The sequence below is a fragment of the Salvelinus namaycush genome, chromosome 32 (assembly GCF_016432855.1).
Source record: "Salvelinus namaycush isolate Seneca chromosome 32, SaNama_1.0, whole genome shotgun sequence".
Lineage (NCBI taxonomy): Eukaryota > Metazoa > Chordata > Actinopteri > Salmoniformes > Salmonidae > Salvelinus > Salvelinus namaycush.
In genome coordinates this window covers 7636834-7656803 of record NC_052338.1, presented here as the reverse complement: position 1 = coordinate 7656803, position 19970 = coordinate 7636834, and the positions used below count along the sequence as shown (strand labels likewise).

General features: G+C 43.7%; 1 protein-coding gene across 2 annotated transcripts; it reads left to right on the top strand.

Annotated features, from left to right (window-relative positions):
- The first annotated feature begins 2161 nt into the window (after positions 1 to 2161).
- Positions 2162 to 15894, top strand: dbpa (D site albumin promoter binding protein a). 2 transcript variants are annotated; one of them, XM_038972423.1, is made up of 5 exons: positions 2162 to 2434; positions 2906 to 3171; positions 9142 to 9564; positions 14779 to 15044; positions 15678 to 15894. In XM_038972423.1, exons 2-5 carry the CDS (start codon positions 2982 to 2984, stop codon positions 15891 to 15893), a joined length of 1095 nt encoding a protein of 364 aa, XP_038828351.1. In that variant the 5' UTR covers positions 2162 to 2434; positions 2906 to 2981; the 3' UTR covers position 15894. The 2 variants fall into 2 exon arrangements, with proteins under 2 accessions (XP_038828351.1, XP_038828350.1); XM_038972422.1 differs by having other exon boundaries at positions 2162 to 3171.
- Positions 15895 to 19970: the final 4076 nt, after the last annotated feature.

The window sequence follows — 19970 nt, the reverse complement described above, 5'->3', positions numbered from 1 at the left end:
CTCACTTCTTGGCACATTCCATGCTCCATTTAGAAACAGAGGGTAAAAATCCCTGAGGATGAGTATGGCTGTTTGTCAGACTCACAACCGGCTGTTCTGAAAGTTTCCCTAACTGGAAGATTGCTTATGTGTGTATTTGCTAGAATTCTCCTTTTAGAAAGTTCTTTATTTTTTGATATACTGTATTTTGTCACCAGTTTGCAGGGCATGCATTAAACACACGTTAGTTTCTCATAGGGTAAATGGTGTGAATCTGCAGTCAAAACTGCAGATTAGATAGATACACATTAAACGCACAGTAACATTTGATTACTGTTGGGAGAACAGCCATGCATCTGTGGTTAGAAAATGACTTGTGTAATACTATTCAGTGTCCTCTAGATGGCCATATGAGGCCCTTTTATGAACGCTTACAGAAGAAGCATGACCAGGGAGACGGAGGGGAATATTTTGTGTATGAGAAACATTGCAATTTACATAAAGAAATGAAGTTATAACATGCACATTGAAAGTATCCATTCTATAACGATTCACACCATATACACAAGTCAAGGAGTGATTAATCTGTGTGAATATTTTGTCCATGTATTTTGAATGTGTTTTCGGTTTATGATATGTTTGCTCTTGAAAACCGCAGTATCACCTCCATCTAGTGGTTTGTAGGTCTAATGCATATTTTAAAATTGAAGTTTTAATAAATTGTGACAGGTTATTGTTTAATCAATGACACAATATAAAATCAAATGCATTAGGCAATTTTAACCACTCAAATTTGGGATTATCAAGGCAGACAATCCATGTTGTTCATTTAATTCAAATCCCAACATATCCCCTACTTTATTGAAAGGCCCCATGTGAATAGTAATATAAATAATACAAAGCATTAATGTCTGTCTTTTAAAAAATGAATTGTTAGAGTTGTGATGTGGATTTGATGATATGGTCTACTTTTCCTAAACACAGTTCCTCAGAAGCTGTTTTTAAATTATGTAAAATAGCACATCACACTGTTGTACTTCAGAAGTGTGACAGATAAAATGGGAAATGATTACTATCAAGACAAAATTCTATTTAACTTTCAAAGCAAGTATTAACTAGAGGGGTAGTTAATATAGAGAAGTACCTTCCATAGATATATTTGAAGTGTTGATGCTCATTATTAGGCTATAATGTATTAGTAGGGTCAAGTTTGAATAGCCTATTGTCATTATTGGAATACTATAATAAGGAAATGATCAAGCAAAACTTTTACACTGTGCGGTGGTCACCAATTACTTTAAAGCAAATTCCGTATGATCTCTGGATCTTGATAAATTAAACACTAATCCGTTCAATCTCACTGGGCTCATTTGCCTGTTTTACTTCGCCTCTGTCTCACGCGGCCGTACCATGGGGAAATCTTTGGGCGGAGCCAATGACCTAGTTTTGTCCAATAACGTTCTGCGAAGGGCAGAGACTAACCTAATTTGAACCAATCGCTGGTAGGCAGCATCCGCGCGTGCCAGGGCCATGTGCTCCCTTCGAGTGCAGGAATCGGTTTTAAGGTAGTAGGGAGATAGATATTTTGTGTCGGCCAAACACAGACTTTCACATTTTTGGCGGATTAAATGCAAAAATATTGATGATGATGATTTTAATGATTTGTTGAATTTGGGATCCGGATCCTTGAAATTACAGAGATAGTCCACACCCCAAGTAGTCTACAAGGAATTAAATAGTAACATTTTTGAAAATAAATCAGAGGGTACTGGACATTGCAAAGCAATTCCATTCTTGTGTAGGTTTAGGATTTGTTACAGGTGTGGAGTTTGTGTGTAACCTACAGGACCCGTGATCTTAATCAGATATGTACATTGGTCCATTCATCTCGTGGTTACTTTAATGTCAGCTTTATGACTGACATTAAGGTCAACCACGTGTTCCATCCATTGGTTACATTAAAAGTTATGCAGAGGGCGAATTGTTCAAGTCGGCGTGGTTTGGTTACAGTAATCGACAACTCACCCTGACTGGTTTGTTTAGGAAGGGTTGGTGCTCATTAGTGTTGTTTTGGGCGTTTTAGTTGTAGATCATGAATATTGATCAGCCTCTCCCCCAGCGCCAATCCCCTGTGAGCGGTGATGTCACGAGAGCGGCCCGTGTTCATTCCAGCTGACTCTTGCCGCGCTCGGTTGCTTCCTTGCTCGTAGCCTACAGAAAGGCAGGGAAAGAATGTAAACGACAAAAATAACGAGAGAGAAAGACGGAGGGAGCGAGATCGACTAAGTAGGGAGAGGAAAAACAAGAGACCTCAACACCTATCCTACTCATGTTGGATATTATTTGACGAATACTTTTTTTCCCTCCTATCACCCCCCGCCCACATTTATTTTCTCTATTATTGGATTTCCAGGTATCGCTCCATAATCCATTTTACTCCATGGACAACCCTCAGGTTTGTTTGTTTTATTTTTGTCCAGGTCAAGAAGAAAATCAACTCGGTGTGATGCCTATTCTCAATTAAACGGACATCATCAAGCAAGGCGTTTTGGCGAAATCTGAGCGCTGACGTGCAACTTTGTTTATCTCATAGATAGAGGCTGGGATAAGTGATTAACTCTTAAAGGGCACATTGCATCTGTTAAGGTTATTGAATAAAACACATTTTACCATGAACATATTTTTGAAGACATCATTTTCACTTTTGATTTTCTCATGGAAAGTTGGAAGAGCAATAGCAATAGTTTATTGTTGATATCAAATTATTTGTCATGTCGAATTTTACTATTATTCTCTAGCACTTAATGCATATTTAGATAGGCTAACATTCGGTGTTCGAATGAGGTAAATAACAGTCGGTCTAGCAGTGTGTTCACCTGTCCACCTTTTTAATCTTCACGTCACTGTGTTGTGAACCCGCTGACAGCCAGTCAATCGTTTTGTGGATTAATCGGATAAACTCCGCGCTCATTCCACGGTGGGAATCAACGACCATCACAATCATGTCTAGGCCGCTCACACAGCTCCTACCGCCTGACCTCCCGGCTGGAGCGAGCCCACAGTTCGGTACGGGTAACCTTGCGGGCAGTGTCCCGACCGGCGGACACTTGAACTCCATGGCCAGCCTCAAGACTCTCCTACAGCTGCCCATCAAGGTTGACCAGCGAGCGAAAGACTGCTGTGTAATGAAAGGTGAGGTTTGTGTGTGTGGTGAGGGCAGGAAGGAAGGGGACAGTATATGCAAAGCACATATTAAAATAAGTGGCCTGCAAACTTTGTTTTAATTTCGTTGGCTTGGTTTCATGTTTATAAATATAAAGCATTCTTCCATTAACTTGTATCATGCATTACTTATTATGGCAATAGGTTCATATTTTTGTTGCCAGAACAACACACACAGCATAGAACATGAGTGTGTTTATCCTTCATTAAGGACATATCTCGTGATATTGATGTACACTGAGTGTACAAAACATTAGGAACATATTTTAGTTTCACCCCCTTTTGTGATCAGAACAGTCTCAATTCGTTGGGGGCATGGACTCTACAAGGTGTCGAAAGCGTTCTATAAGGATGCTGGCCTATGTTGACTCCAATGCTTCCCATAGTTGGCTTGATGTCCTTTGGGTGGTTGACCATTCTGGATACACACAGGAAACTTTTGAAATGGAAAAACCCAACAGCGTTGCATTTCTTGACACGCTCAAACCGGTGCACCTGGCACCTACTACCATACCCCATTTAAAGGTCTTTAATCTTTTGTCTTGCCCATTCACTCTCTGAATGGCACACATACACAATCAATGTCTCAAGGCTTAAAAATCCTTTAACCTGGCCCTTCCCCTTCATCTATTGTGTGGGACGGCAGGTAGCCTAGTGGTTAGAGCGTTGGGCCAAAAGGTTGCTAGATCGAATCCCAGAGCTGACAAGGTAAAAATCTGTCGTTCTGCCCCTGAACAAGGAAGTTAACCCACTGGTCCTAGGCTGTCATTGTAAATAAGAATTTGTTCTTAACTGACTTGCCTAGTTTAATAATAAATAAAATCTATACTGATTGAAGTGGATTTAACAAGTGTCCAAGAATCCAAGCTTTCACCAGGTCAGTCTATGTCATGTAAAGAGCAGGTATTCCAAATGTTTTGTACACTCAGTGTACGTACACGAGCTCTCAATCCAACAAACAAACACAGACTAGATACATTGTAAATGGTCAAATGCTAACTAAGGGTGGGGAGAGGGAATGTAAAATCTAATGTAAAAAAATAGATGTACCCAAAATAAGTTATTTATCATGAGGGCCATAAGCAATATCTAGTCATTACTGCTAGAAATATAACAATCTCACCTTTCTGGCAAGTAGTTATAAAATCCTGAGGTGTTCACAGTTGAAAATGTGAAAAATCATGTATGATTTATTTCCTATTCAACAAAAGTTGGGATAAGGGTTTGAAATTATTAAAATGCATTCTAAATATAGTAACAATCAAATGATTAATGACTTATTTAATCTTTCATATAGCTGTAAAATAAATATGATCATACTTCGTGACAGTACAAAATTGGCACCATTTCATATAACTGACGACGGAAAAGACGCCATTCAAACGCCTGCTAACTTGTTACAACTTCAACCTTAAGCACAAAATGATTTAGTTGCTCTGTGACCAAGAGAAAGTGGTCTTGTTTATATTGTTCTAAATTATTTTGTATTTTTTCATGTTGAGAGCTCAAAGTCCATCCGAGAACATCACAGTGAGATATATATTTTTTTCTGCAGTCACCTGTTTCATATGCTGTATTCATTGTAAGTGGAGCTGCGAGCTTCACAGCCAGAGGAAATCGATCCTTTGTTTAGATAGGGAGCGACACATTTTCTGGCCTATGCAAATAAGGCGTCAGATTTCACATACTGCATCTCAGATGAGAGCAGCACGTGAAGCGGGACAACCAGAACTTTGAGTCAAATCAAATTTTATTGGTCACATGCGCCAAATACAACCGGTGCAGACTTTACAGTGAAATGCTTAATTTAAAGGACATTCCCAACAGTGCAGAGTTAAAAAGAAAGACAAATATTTGCTAAATAGAAAAGGAAATAGTAACACAATTAAAACAATAACGATGCTATATACAAGGAGTACCAGTACCGAGTCAATGTGCAGTAGTACGAGGTAATTGAAGTAATATAGTATGTACAAGTAGGTAGGAGGAAAAGTGACTAGTCAATCAGGATATATAATAAACAGAGTAGCAGCAGCGTGTGTGTGTGGCGTCAATATGCATGTGTGTGTGAGTGTATGTAATGTGTGTGTTGGAGTGTCAGTACAAAACAACTGAGAGATAAATAATAGAGGGCTTTAATGTAAATTGTCTGGGTAGCCATTTGATTAACTGTTCAGCAGTCTTGTGGCTTGAGGGTAGAGGCTGTCCAGGTGCCTTTTGATCACAGACTTGGTGCTCCAGTACCGCTTGCCGTGCTGTAGCAAAGAGAAGAGTCTGACTTGGGTGGCTGGAGTTTTTGACCATTTCTAGGGCCTTCCTCTGACACTGCCTGCATAGCTGTGGGAAGTAGTTGGGGTGGGGCTGGACTAACCTTTTTTTGCCTGTGCTGGCACTGCAGACGGTAATATTGGTCTGTTAATACAGGACTATTAAATGCACAGCACTACTTTTCAGATTTAAAAAAAATATATATTTCAAATAGAATTTAGATTTTTTCAGGGGGGGCTGCAGCACCCTTAGCAACCCCCTACTTCCCGCGGCTATGACCGCCTGGTATAGAGGTCCTGGATGGTAGGGAGTTCGGCCCCAGTGATATACTGGGCCATATGCACTACTCTCTGTAGCGCCGTGTGGTCGGATGCCGAGCAGTTGCCTTACCAAGCGGTGATGCATGCAGTCAAGATGCCCTCAATGGTGCAGCTGTAGAAGTTTTTGAGGATCTGAGGGCCCATGACAAATCTTTTCAGACTCCTGCCTCCTGAGGGGGAAGAGGCATTGTCATTCCCTCTTCACAACTATGTTGGTGTGTTTGGACCATGATAGGTTCTTGGTGATGTGGACACCGAGGGACTTGAAGCTCTCGACCCGCTCTACTACAGCCCCATCGGCAGACTTAATGATGGTGTTGGAGACTTGCGCGGCCACGCAGTCGTGGGTGAACACGCAGGGGGGTCAGCGTGGCAGATGTGTTGTTGCCTACCCTCACCACCTGGGGGGCAGCCCGTCAGGAAGTCCAGGATCCAGTTGCAGAGGGAGGGTTCAGTCCCAGGATCCTTAGCTTAGTGATGATCTTGAAGGTCACTATGGTGTTGAACGCTGAGCTGTAGTCAATGAACAGCATTCTTCCTTTTGTTCAGGTGGGATTGAGCAGTGTGAAGTGCATTAGAGATTGTGTCATCTGTGGATCTGTTTGGGGCGGTATGCAAATTGGACTGCGTCCAGGGTTTCTGGGATGATGGTGTTGATGTGAACCATGACCAGTCTTTCAAAGCATTTCATGGCTATGATGTGAGTGTTACGGAGCGGTAGTCATTTAGACAGGTTACCTTGGCGTTCTTAGGCACAGTGGCTACGTTGGTTTGCTTGAAACATGTAGGTATTACAGACTCAGTCAGGGACAGGTTGAAAATGTCAGTGAGGAAACTTGTCAGCTGGTTAGCGCATGTTCTGAGTACGCATCCTGGTAATCTGTCTGTCCCTTGTGAATGTTAACCTGTTTAAAGGTCTTACTCACATCGGCTATGGAGAGTGTGATCATACAGTTGTCCGGAACAACTGGTGCTCTCACGCATGGTTCAGTGTTGCTTTCCTCGAAACAAGAATAGAAGGTATTTAGCTCATCTGGTAGGCTCGTGTCACTGGGCAGTTCTCGGCCGGGTTTCCCCTTTTGTAATCCATTAAGACACATCCGATGAGCGTCAGAGCCGGTGCTGTAGGATTTGATCTTAGTCCTGTATTGACATTTTGCATGTTTGATGGTTCGTCGACGGGCTTAGCGGGATTTCTTATAAGTGTACGGATTAGTGTCCTGCTCCTTGAAAGCGGCCGCTCTATCCTTTAGCTCAGTGCGGATGTTTCCTGTAACCCATGGCATCTGGTTGGGAAATGTACGTATGACCACTGTGGGCACAACGTCATTGATACACTTATTAATGAAGCCGGTGACTAATGTGGTAAACTCCTCAATGCCATTGGAAGAGTCCCAGAACATATTCCAGTCTGTGCAGGCGAAACAGTTCTGTAGCTAGTCCCCTAAAATGAGGAACTTAACGTTTAGGTTAAAGGGATGTCACAACCTTAGTCAGCTGCTGTTTGTACACAAACAACAATCACATTGACTAACAGTTTCCCCCTGGTGGCTATAGAGTTGAACAGCAGCCCTCCACCATTTCCATGGATGTCTTTGTGTAAGAGGTGACGCTGACCAAGACTGACAGCTCCTCCAATGGAGTCGGGGCATAAAGGACCTACCAGCATCAAGTTCACCATTAGAGCATACATAGTTGGGGTGCATCACTAATGTTAATGGATGGAGAAGGGTTTTATTACATGAGATGGAGTCTTGAGTGTTTTTTGCATCCAACATATTTGCTTGCCTGTGGCTTCGATACATGATGCATTTCCCTTTGAACAGAAACAGTATATTTCTCTCCCTGGTCGGCTTGCTTGCTTTGTTCGACACCCTCATATACACCCACTCGCTGTGCGTATCTCTCCTCTCCTACCTCTTCTGTCCGCCTCTCCATCCTCTCCATCCTCTAGCACATTTACCAAATCCCCCTCATTCACTCCTCTTGCACTTGTCACATCTCCCTCAATCCCCCTTCACTTCTATCTCTTTCCTCATCCCACTTCTTTTCTTTGCATTGCATATCTCTCTCTGCCTATCCTTTTCTCTCTTCCATCACTCCTCCTATTTCCACTCTCTTCTTTCTCTTCTCACCCTCTTTATTCTCATCTCCTATATTTCCCCTCCTCCACCAATATCGCTCTGTCATCCATCTCTCCTTCTATTTGAATCTCTTTAGTCTCCTCTTCCCTTTCCTCTTCCTTATCTCCTCATATTCATTCCCTCTTTTTATATTTTCTGTCTCCATCCTCTCCTCCCTAATTACTCCTCTGTTCCATCTCTCCTCTCCTGTCTATTTATGATTTTTGAATTGCTTATCTCTCGTCTCTCGTCTCTCCTCCCTTTCACCCCTCTCACTCCTCTCATGTCTCCTCCCTTCTCTATCATCTCTCCTGTCTGTCTGGCTTATTTTGCATTCCCTTTTTTTTTTCTCCTCTCTCTTCATGTCTCTCTCCTCTCTATCTCACTTCCAAAACGGTGTGTGGGCGTGTGTGTGTGCTGACAATAATGTGCTGTGCTGGCCAGTACAGCCCTGGCGTGATCATCACACTATGAATCAGCCCTGTCACCCTTTTCCCTACCCCTTCAACCCTCTATCTAATCTCCTCTGCCTAGCTCTTAGCAGTGTCACACTGATAGTCATCCCCCATTTTGGAGCCCCCTCTCCTTGCTCATTAATGTGATGGCTCTCGCCTCCCCTTATTACCCTCGCTAAGCTGCCAACTCAACGGAGGGCTGAGACACGAGACGATGCCACCTCCACTAATAATGTTAGCGTATCATCTCACTCTTTCCTCATTATGTTAGCTTAGCATCTCACTCTTTCCTCATGATGTTAGCCTAGCATCTCTCTCTTTCCTCATGATGTTAGCTTAGCATCTCACTTCCTCTTCATGATGTCAGAGTAGCATTTCAGTTCACCTTCATGATATTAGCATAGCATCTCACACCCTTACTCACGTTTGTCAGCCAGCCTGTGTGTGGATGGGAAGACTGCTGGCACTGTTGCTGATGCAGCCATGTAATGGCGGTTGGTTGCCTGCAGAGCTGTTGAAGGCACAAGGCTCCCAGGCAGATTATGTGATGACAAGCAACAGCAGTGATGAACACTGAACAGGCTGGATTTTTGCACTCAGTGACCCTCTCTCTCTCTCCCCTTTTCCTCCAATTTTTCTCTTTCATTTATTCTCTCTTTATCTTGCTCTCTCTCCCGTTTTCCTCCAATTTTCTCTTTCATTTATTCTCTCCATCTCGCTCGCTCTCTTTCTCCATCTCCTTTCTATCTCTTTCTCCCCATCTCCCACTAACAGATAAAGACAAGCCCCAGGACTCAGACGAGGACTCAATGGGTGGGGGTCCAGGTGGCCGGCCTTCCCAGTCGGCCTTCCTGGGGCCCCATCTGTGGGAGCGCACGCTGCCCTGCAGCGACGGGGGCCTCTTCCAGCTTCAGTACATGGACCTGGAGGAGTTCCTGACTGAGAACGGCATGGCCATGCACAACAAAGGTGGCAACGGCTCCAGCGCCAGCGCCCAGGTGCCCTCGCAGAGCTCCCTGCAGTCGGCCGTGCCCAACCAGAGCTCCCAGTGCCCGCCGTCATCCCCTCCGCCATGTTCTTCTTCATCGTCCTCCATGTCCTCCTCATCTTCCTCCTCCTCGCTGCTGGGCCTGGACAATGTGCCGCTGCCACCAAACGGACTGCCAGGCATGATGGGAGTGCCCGAGTGCCTACATGGTTAGTAGTAGAGCTCTGCTACCTGACCCGAGCCCGATGGGCCCCAACGTTATACATCGGGTTAGGGCCTGTTTTTTTTCATCAATAACAAAGGTACGAGTAGGGCTCGGGTATCGCTAAATTAATCACTAACGTTTTGAAGCTGAGACATTTGCTCGTGTTCTGCTGCGCAGTACAGCCATATCTGACTAAGATCATAACATGGTGTCAGAAGTCCTTTAACCTCGGCAAATATAAAAGACAGGAGAAATTATTTTTAAAAACACTTCCTTGAGTGTAGAGTGACCAAAAGTAGCTAACTGCTTTCTCATGTCTCTTCGTTCGCAGAGCAAAGCCAGAGATACTTTTGAGGAGATGGGAAAACTCCATTGGAATCGTATTGATGGCCATTTTGTACGTTGCCCATGCTACGTCAATGGGCCGTGCGGTGTATTCTGGGCGATTCCGAGACAAGGAGAGATCTCCTTCAAGGAGTGAATGAGTCAAGTGGGCGCTAGCTCAAAAACGCAACCTTAGCATAACGTCAGTCAACAAGAAGTACAACATTACAAATATTTTCCGAGATGTGAGATACTTACTGTAACTTGCTATCTGTAATATTGTAGAACTTTGGAATCGTGACATTACGTACTTTCAAGGAAAATAGGCACGTTTCTTGACTCATACCCTGACTTTGAGAAGGGATTGCGTGACGATTAGTTTAGCAATCGCATGATGCAGCATGACAATGTGAATGCGATTGGCCGAAAACTGCTGGGTGGGGCGTTATACGTTCCCCTATTCATTGGCCAATGGGATTCCTATGTCCTCCTTTCTCTAATATGTCTGGCAGAGCAGCCCAAGCAGAGTCGTTGCTATGGATACACAGACTCAAAGCCGCTATGAGCAGAACGCATGCAGAGTGAGCTGCCTGCACGCAGGGAGCGATCGAGTGACAGACAGAGAGGAGCCGCTAATGGCAGAAGCAATCTGGTCTGGGTATGGTAGGGCCTGATCGTCGCAGGTCGGGGCTTAAAATTCATGCCCATGCAGGGCTCTAGTTAGTGTGTGGTAAAAGAGGGGAGGGTGTGGGTTGGTGTAGGTATGTACAGTATGTGTGTTTGTGTGATTGTGTCCATGTGAGTGTTTGTTTCTGTGTGTAGCAGGCGTTGAAACTGAAATTATTTTCCCATCGTTTCATTCTGAACAGAAGCACTTTTTTTTCACGTTTTGTTCTGACCAGCGAAATAAAGTTTTGAGCTGGTTCGGCCCCCAAAAAAGTATTGGTTTATTTTCTGTTCCTTTTTTAACCTGTCAAATCAACCGTTTTTTTTACATGTAGCTCATGAATGACTTCACCAATCGCTGAGGACAGAGCAGGCAAGCTAGTTGTTCACATGCGTGATGGACAGACAAGTGTAGCCTATGGCGCAAGATGCAAATTACATTTTGCGGGTGGGGAGAGAGCAGGTTGAGGAGGAGGCTTGAGGTGCCGGACATCTTATGACATGCGTTATCTGAATTAGGTCCACAGAATTCTGCCTAGGAGGAGCGGATTCTATGGAGGAACTTTGAATGTCCTTTGAGCTAGCAAGCTAGCAAAATTAAAAACACGTCTTACCTTTTTGTAGTTAATAAATCCAACGTGAAACATGATAACTAGCCTAGGCCAATAGTATCCTTAACTAGCATTAAAAAGTATTCTCTAGCTAATTAAAAATATCTCTCCCTATCTTCTGAATCAAGTTTGGGGCGGCAGGTAGCCTAGTGGTTAGAGCGTTGGACTTGTAACCGAAAAGGTTGCAAGATCGAATCCCTGAGCTGACAAGGTAAAAATCTGTCGTTCTGCCCCTGAACAAGTTAACCCACTGTTCCTAGGCCCTCATTGAAAATAAGAATTTGTTATTAACTGACTTGCCTAGTTAAATAAAGGTAAAAAATAAAAGTTTGTAACGTCAGTACAGTAGCCTATGCTGTCTGCCTGCAGCTTGAGTGCTTTGCATAAGTGCTTGGTTGCGGTTCCCATTCTTTTAAAATTACGGTTCTGTTCCGGAACAGTATGGATCACTTTCGCTCCAGGTTCCATTTATATATATATATTTTTTGTATTTGTACTTTTACCCCTTTTTCTCCCCAATTTCATGATATCCAATTGGTAGTTAGTCTTCTCCCATTGCTGCAACTCCCCTACGGACTCGGGAGAGGCGAAGGTCGAGAGCCATTCTCTCCGACCAGGGAGAGAAATATACTGTTTCTGTTCAAAACGACCCTGCCAAGCTGCACTGCTTCTTGACACACTGCTTGCTTAACCCGGAAGCCAGCCGTATCAATGTGTCGGAGGAAACACCGTCCAGATGGCGACTGAGGTCAGCCTGCCTGCCACAAGGAGTCGCTAGAGTCCGATGGGACAAGGAAATCCCTGACGGCCTAACCCAGATTGTGCGCCGCCTCATGGGTCTCCTGGCCACAGCCGGTTGTGACACAGCCTGGGATCCAACCCGGGTCTGTAGTGACGCCTCAAGCACTGCGATGCAGTGCCATAGACCTCTGTGAGACACGCGGGAGGCCCAGGTTCCGTTTCTGTGCCTTGAACCGGTTCCAACCCCCGGTGTGTAGGTGAGGGATTATTTTTGACCGTATGTTTGCGTGTTTTGCATTGGTGTGTGTCTGAGCAATGTCACAAGATGACTGAAACTGTCATTGCAGTAGTTGCACCTTCCTCAACATGCCCCATGTCGGCATTGGTCGGTGGGGGAAAACACGGCAGTTTGTGAAGCTCCAAGGTAAAAACAAATATTTAGGAGGGCCAATAGAACTGCTTTATGTTTTGTTCCAAAGTACAAACGCCTCGTTGTGCATTGATAAATCCAAAAATCCCCTGTCTAGTGTGAAATTGGTGGCTTGATGCTAGCGGAAGATGATCAGGGGACAAAAACAAGCAGAAGCTATATACAAAGGGTAAAAAGACAGGGTATAGTCTCAAACAACTTGTCCAATAGACGATTCAGGGCCCTTTATTTTGACACTTGGTTTTATCGTAATTAAAACCTCTTAAACTGACGCCCTCTGGTGGCGTTTTCTAAACGACGCATAATATTGTATACTACCCCCATGAAGTGCATTTTGTTTCCAAAACTACAAACACATGCTTTACAATGTCCATCAGGGTGTACCCTTTCCATGACTAGACCTACATCGCATACTCTTATGACACCGCCAGCAGTAAGATTTGAGTTTGATTTCCAAAAAGACAAGGGCTGTAGCTTTCAAATAACGTGTCACTTTCTATTTTCTGACAAAACGTTCACGCCGGACCAAAAGAGATCTGCTGAATCCCTTCCACACAAACAGACTAACTTTACGAAGAACAAAATATGTAGATTAGTTACAGACCAGGGAATACAATCAGAGTGCTTAGAGAAATGATCAAATTCAGGAATCAATCGTAGAAATATTTAGCGCAATAAATCATTTTAATGACCCGTGGAGAGGAAAGGGTTAAGAAGGACTCTGCAATACAGTAAAAACGAGAGAGAGAGTCCATTTGAGTGTTCTCCTTGCATGTTTTAAAACCTCTCTCTCTCTCCCTCCCCCTTACTCCCTCTCTCACACGCTTGGGCCATGTGCAGGCGTTGTGTCACGTGCCGATGCAGAGAGCAATGGCGCGAGAGAGAGCAAGAGAAGGGAGGGGTTGGAGGGAGAGAGGCATAAAGAGGGAGTAAAGCAGAGAGAGAGATCTCTGGTGAGCCCTAGCATAATATTGCATAAGACTAGCCTTACATAAAGAAGCCGAGAGATTTACATTGCAGAGATATCCCCACCATGTCGCCATACCATTTTTACACACTGAACAACATTGTGACATAACATTTCAGAATGACATGTTGACATAAGGACTGAGGGAAAGACTGCTATGAAATGAAAGGTGAGGTTTATTGTGTGTGTGTGGTGGGGAGGGGGGGCGCTGTTTAGACAGCTGTGCTCTCTCTGTTCTTTTCTGAAGGAGGGAGGAAGAACGTGAGGCAGAATGGTTTGTCCTATGGATACTTACGAAGGAAGGATTTTCTGTATATTTTAAATAGAAGATGGAGGGAGTATGGGGGGTGGGGTAGGGGTTGGAGGGGTATTGTAGGGAACTGTCTTTGTGGTGGCTATGTAGCGAGAGGACTGGGGAGAACATTTTATGTAACACTTCCTAAAGCACATTCCATTTCAGCATTTCCATTTCCTCAAGTGTTTTCTAAAAACAAAGCGCAATCAAACAATCGTTGCCAACAACCCTGCTCAGAATTGTTACCTGGAAAATGTACTTGTATTGCTATTAAGTGTAAAAAAAAAAATATATATATTAAAGATGTATTTTACAATTTGATGATTGTTCCTCACCGTGAAAGTAATCTATGGCCCAGCAGATACTGTAATCAGGTTTCATTAAACAGCCACTAAAAACTTCAGCTAACTTTAACTACCACAAGCTAACAATCAATGGAAGTGATGGAGGCATGTGAGCGTGTATTTTTTTTAAATCACCTTTTAAGTAGCATCAAACCAAATATGGAGTTGATTTGAATTGATTTCAGATGATTTGGATATTCTTCTTAAACATGCTCACATACCCCCATCACTTCCACTGATTATCTTGTGGGGGCTAAGGTTAGCTGAATGTTGTAGTGGCTGTTTTAAAGAAAGACTGTAATCAATGGTACAGTTATCTTGGCCCATAGATTATTTTCAGGGTGAGCAACCATCTAACATCAACTACTTCTTTGAAGATCAAGCATATTTTACTGACTGAGGGTAAAATAGAATGACATTGACCAAATGTTAGAGGGGAGATGGCAAGGGCCATAAGATAGCTTAGAGCTGCATGTAGAAGGTTGTTTACCCAGCAACACTGTTCTTGGATCAGTTTCAACCTTTTGCCCAAAATGGTTGTTATTAACATTGGGCTTTGGTGCCATCTTATCCTGGATCAGCCAGCTGCCAACTCAACCCCAAAATTGACTGAGTGATGTGGCCTCTGCTTCCACCTAGTGGCTGACCAGTAACACTGCAGCCTCCGTGCAGCAGCCTGTTTATATACACGTCATGTGTGATGATGCCTTTATACACAGAAATAACTCATCCTCTATACCTTATTATCGGCATGCTTGAGGCTTTGACCTTTCACCCTGGCCATGGTGAGAAGTATGTGATCAACTACAAGTTTGTTTTTGTTGTCCTCTCTCCATATAGGTGGCCAAGTTGGGCCTCCTGACCTCTCGCCCTCCTCCACCACCACCTCTCCCTGTCCCCCCGGGCCGCCAGGGGGCCCGCCGGTCACCAGTGGCACTGCTGACGTCATGGTGAACTTTGACCCGGACCCGGCGGACGTGGCGCTGTCCAGCGTGCCGGGCCAGGAGGCCTTCGACCCCCGAAGGCACCGCTTCTCGGACGAGGAGCTCAAGCCACAGCCCATGATCAAGAAGGCCCGCAAGATGCTGGTGCCAGACGAGCAGAAGGTGCTACATTTCTTACAATTCTTGTCTTTAAATGTAGTTTGCACATAAGAAGCTTAATGGTAGAGTTAACAAAATGTCATCCTAAAAAGCAGGTCAACTTCCTGCTGAAGTGAATGACAATGTGGGCATGCCTCAAGGGAGGACACACATTGGGAAGGGGCAAGTTTAAATTCTGTTGATGTCTGTAGGCAGGAGGTCCTCCCCGCTGCGTGTGATGTCATATTGCTGAGTCTACCATTAATGCACGTGCAGGTTTTTGCAGGCTGAATTCGATGAATTAAAACTAATTACGTAATTGAGCAGAAGAAGTAGTTATACATTCCTGATGGAACTGGCATGTAGATGTGCATGTAACACCATGGTAAGAATAAGGTAGGAAACTGTCATATTGCTGTCTGTAGAGTAGCTAATTGTGATGGCATTATTAGTAAGGCTCTGTATTTTTCAATCATTTCAACACAAACGTTTATACAAATCTTTATATACATGCTTCAAGTGTGCAACTACAATGCTCGTTGTGACCCCTCTCGCCCTGCCCCCCTCGCCATCACAAAACTGAGCCTTCTTGCCCCTCTCCTTCTCTTTTGCCACACATCCCCACAACACGCCTCTACTTTGTGGTGACTTCTGCAGGACGACAAGTACTGGAGCCGGCGCTACAAGAACAACGAGGCTGCCAAGCGCTCACGTGACGCCCGGCGCCTCAAGGAGAACCAGATCACGGTGCGCGCCGCCTTCCTGGAGCGAGAGAACGCTGCTCTCAGACAGGAAGTGGCCGACATGCGCAAGGAGCTGGGCCGCTGCCGCAACATCCTCAACAAGTTTGAAAGTCGACACGGAGACTTGTGAGGAGGAGGAAGAGGAGGGAGGTGGTGGTGGAGGAGGAGAGGGGTATAAGGCAACATTGGCAGCACTTTAGTTGAGGGGGTGCGCGTACGGCCTACGTAGACGTGGCATAAGCATCGTATGACACCTGGCGTAAGCATCCATGTTGCGAGTAGCCTGCAGTGTTGTAGTGAGTGCAGCCTCCATTTAGGGATTCTGTGCTATGCTGGTTTCACTTCCCGTGTCTATTTGACGGGTATTGTCACTTGGGCGTCGCGACGTCATTCAGTGTTTTATATCAGGTGCATTGCAGTGTTTTTCCGGGTAATGCGCAGGGCCATACGTGCACCCGTTCAAATGAGTGTGTTCAAATCATACAGATCACAAGACAACTAATGTGTTTAAGCTATAGACAAGGAGACAAGCCAGGGGAAGACCGGTGTGTTCTTTATTTCTATGACAAAACATGTATATTTTTGAACTGTACTGGGCAGGGAGGGAGACGTGGGCAAACTAGAAAACACAGGATGAGCTACAATATATCTAGAAGAGGAGGATTAGGAGAGGTGGTTCAGGACAGAAGAAAGCAAAGCGATTTCAACATAACTGTATATTTTTATATTTGCAAAGACGGACAGTTCAGAGGAGATTTTGGAAATGATATTTTGTATATTTTATATATGGGTGAGTTTAGTATAGAGATGAGGGCTATTGGTAAATGGATTGGTGAATGATATATTTTGAACTCGTTAAGATAAGAGGGGTCAGAGGTCGTAATAGAGAATGTATAATGGTTGTATCCAGGGATAACATGACGGCAAGAGAGGAGAATTATCTTAGTAAATGTTTGTGGACATAGACAGATCGAAGATGAAACAAACATTGTATAGTTTTAATTTTGTTCTGTTGGGTTCGTTGAAGCACTTAAAGGGAATTCTCAAAAATGTTCACTTCATGTTCATCATCTCCAGTACCGTTAACATGTGAAAATGGGGCATTTATGTTTTGTAGTAAAAAAATATGTTTCCAATGAATTCATCAATCAATTAGTAGGCAATGCCTACTCGTAATTGGTTAAAATCACATGATGCACACCGATGATGTCATTGGAAACACTTTTCGCATATGTTGATGTTGGGGTGGTTCTGGAGATGATGAAAATGACATATTTCCTTTTTAAAAGGCAACTCTTCCTCTTTTCAACTGCATTATCATCTCCAACACCAAACCAGTGTTTACATATGTGAGAACATCACGTTTCTATTATCTGTGCTTAAAAAGATAAGAAGAAAGGTCCTAAAAAAATGCTTCTCTATGACATCACCTGCAACAAGTTTTTAGCCCAAGTGAGGGTATTTTCTTGCTCCCCACGTCACCGCGAATCTCAGTGTTTGAAAATCACAGTTTTTAAAATGTTAACTTTTGGGTAGAACTTTTTAACTTAATTTTTTTTCTACAAATCCTAGAAATGCACCTTTTTCACATGCACTACATGGCCAAATATATTTCAGCCACACCCGTTGCTGACTGGTTTATAAAATCGAGCACACAGCAATGCAATCTCCATAGACAAACATTGGCAGTAAAATGGCCCGTACTGAAGAGCTCAGTGACTTTCAACATGGCACCGTCATAGGATGCCACCTTTCCAACAAGTCAGTTAATCAAATTTCTGCCCTGCTAGAGCTGCCCCGGTCAACTGCAAGGGCTGTTATTGTGAAGTGGAAACGTCTAGGAGCAACAACGGCTCAGCCGCGAAGTGGTAGGCCACACTAGCTCACAGAACTGGACCACCGAGTGCTGTCCTCGGTTGCAATACTAACTACCGAGTTCCAAACTGCCTCTAGAAGCAATGTCAGCACAATAACTGTTCTTCGGGAGCTTCATGAAATGGGGGTTTCCATAGCCGAGCACCCGCACACAATCCTAAGATCATCATGCACAATGCCAAGCGTCGGCTGGAGTGGTGTAAAGCTCGCCACCATTGGACTCTGGAGCAATGGAAACGCGTTCTCTGGAGTGATGAATCATGCATCACCATCAGTCCGTCGGACGAATCTGGGTTTGGTGGATGCCAGGAGAAAGCTAACTGCCCCAATGCATAGTGCCAACTGTAAAGTTTGGTGGTGGAGAAGGAATAATGGTTTGGGGTTGTTTTTCATGGTTCAGGCTAGGGAAATCTTAACGTTATAGCATACAATGACATTCTAGACAATTCTGTGCTTCCAACTTTGTGGCAACAGTTTGGGGAAGGCCCTTTCCTGTTTCAGCATGACAATGCCCCCATGCACAAAGCGCTCCATACAGAAATGGTTTGTTGAGATCGGTGTGGAAGAACTTGACTGGCCTGCACAGAGCCCTGACCTCAACCCCATTGAACACCTTTGGGATGAATTGGAACGCCGACTGTGAGCCAGGCCTAATCGCCCCAACATCAGTGCCTGACCTCACTAATGCTCTGGTGGCTGAATGGAAGCAAGTCCCCGCAGCAATGTTCCAACATCTAGGGGAAGGCCTTCCCAGAAGAGTGGAGGCTGTTATAGCAGCAAAGGAGGGACCGACTCCATATTAATGCCCATGATTTTGGAATGAGATGTTCGAGGAGCAGGTGTCTACATACCCTTGGACATGTTATGTATGTTGACACTGGTATTGTGTTGGAGATAATGAAAGTGAATTTGAAAAGTGGTGGAGTTGCCCTTTAATTTGTTATCGTCTCTTTGATTCCTTTCTGGAATTAAATCGTTTTAATTGTGTGTCTGGCACCGAGGGAGGGAGAGAGAGAGAAAATAAATGGAAATGCTACAGTCAGTGATCAATCGCGAGAACAGCTGCAGCCGCACAGAAATTTGTGAATAAATATTGCTCAAATGTGTTGCCAGGTATTCATGTAGATGGGTGAATATGTTCGGCTCAGACACAGACGCACACCGCAAACAAACATGACAAGCCACACAGTCAAATAAGCTGGACCAGTGACTACATATGCATTTTTACATGAAATGACATGCATGCACGTACTCACACACACGCTCTCGCTCTCAAATGATCTCACACACACACACACACACTTATTTGGCCCTGATAGCAAGCTGGACCTTGAAACGAAGGGCCGTGTATGATAGCACACAACACTTCATCACTTTCTACAGCATCGCTCTCTCCCTCTCTCTTCTGATCCAATTTTGAATTGTGAAACCGAATTTAAACTGGTTTGGAATTGATGGCCCGGGTTAAGTTGGCAGTGTTCAGCATGCTGACCGTTAACAAACCTCAAGTTTGATTATAATTCTTATTCTTATTATTAGTGCGGACTTTATTTGGTGCTCATCCTGATCCTCCATCTGAACACACACACACACCTCAACACAGTAACTGAACTGCCTATACCTTATTATTTCTTTGGGTTTGTTCTTTATTTTGCGTATCGTGTCGTAAGAGGAAATCGTATATATAGATTGACACAGAAGAGTATGTCTATACCTCTCCTGAACAACTTTACCCAGTGAAACCATACACCCTAATGTACCATACACATGTACAATTAAATACGAAAACTAATCTCTCACTAGATATGTGTGTGTATATGATATATGCTTGAACATGTGACTATAGATGTAATAATATACATGGCTTGAATATATAAATGTAGTATAAAATGATTGGAATCATTGTCAATTTCTCAGGTGTTCTGGGGGATAAAAAAAAAAAAAACTCTTACGATAAATCTTGATTACTGAAGTTGTTCTTTATTTTTACGTTTTGACCGGGATACATTTCGGAGCTGGCCCTCTTTCGCAGTACATTTCGGTAAAATTAGATGGAATTGTACTGCGTACTACCAACTCACCTTGGTAGGGAGGTTGTAATTATACCAGTTCTGGATTTTAAGGTCTTGATTTCAGACATAGGATTCAATGTTCTTTTTTAATTCTTCTCTCTATTACAGTTATTATTGCTAGTATTATCGTCGTTGTTGTCGTTGTTATTATCACTACTCTTGTTTCTTTTCCTTGCTACAACTTTTTAAGTGGGAATGCAGTTCTCATTTTTTATCCCCCTTGTATGTTCCAAGACCATCTTTACTCTACTTTATTTTCC

Bases quoted from the DNA above. Each gene is read 5' to 3' on its own strand.
- dbpa (XM_038972423.1), top strand. From the start codon at position 2,982: ATGTCTAGGCCGCTCACACAGCTCCTACCGCCTGACCTCCCGGCTGGA. The intron at 3,172-9,141 runs GTGAGGTTTGTG...TCCCACTAACAG, and splicing joins AGACTGCTGTGTAATGAAAG to ATAAAGACAAGCCCCAGGAC. The intron at 15,045-15,677 runs GTGCTACATTTC...TGACTTCTGCAG, and splicing joins TGGTGCCAGACGAGCAGAAG to GACGACAAGTACTGGAGCCG.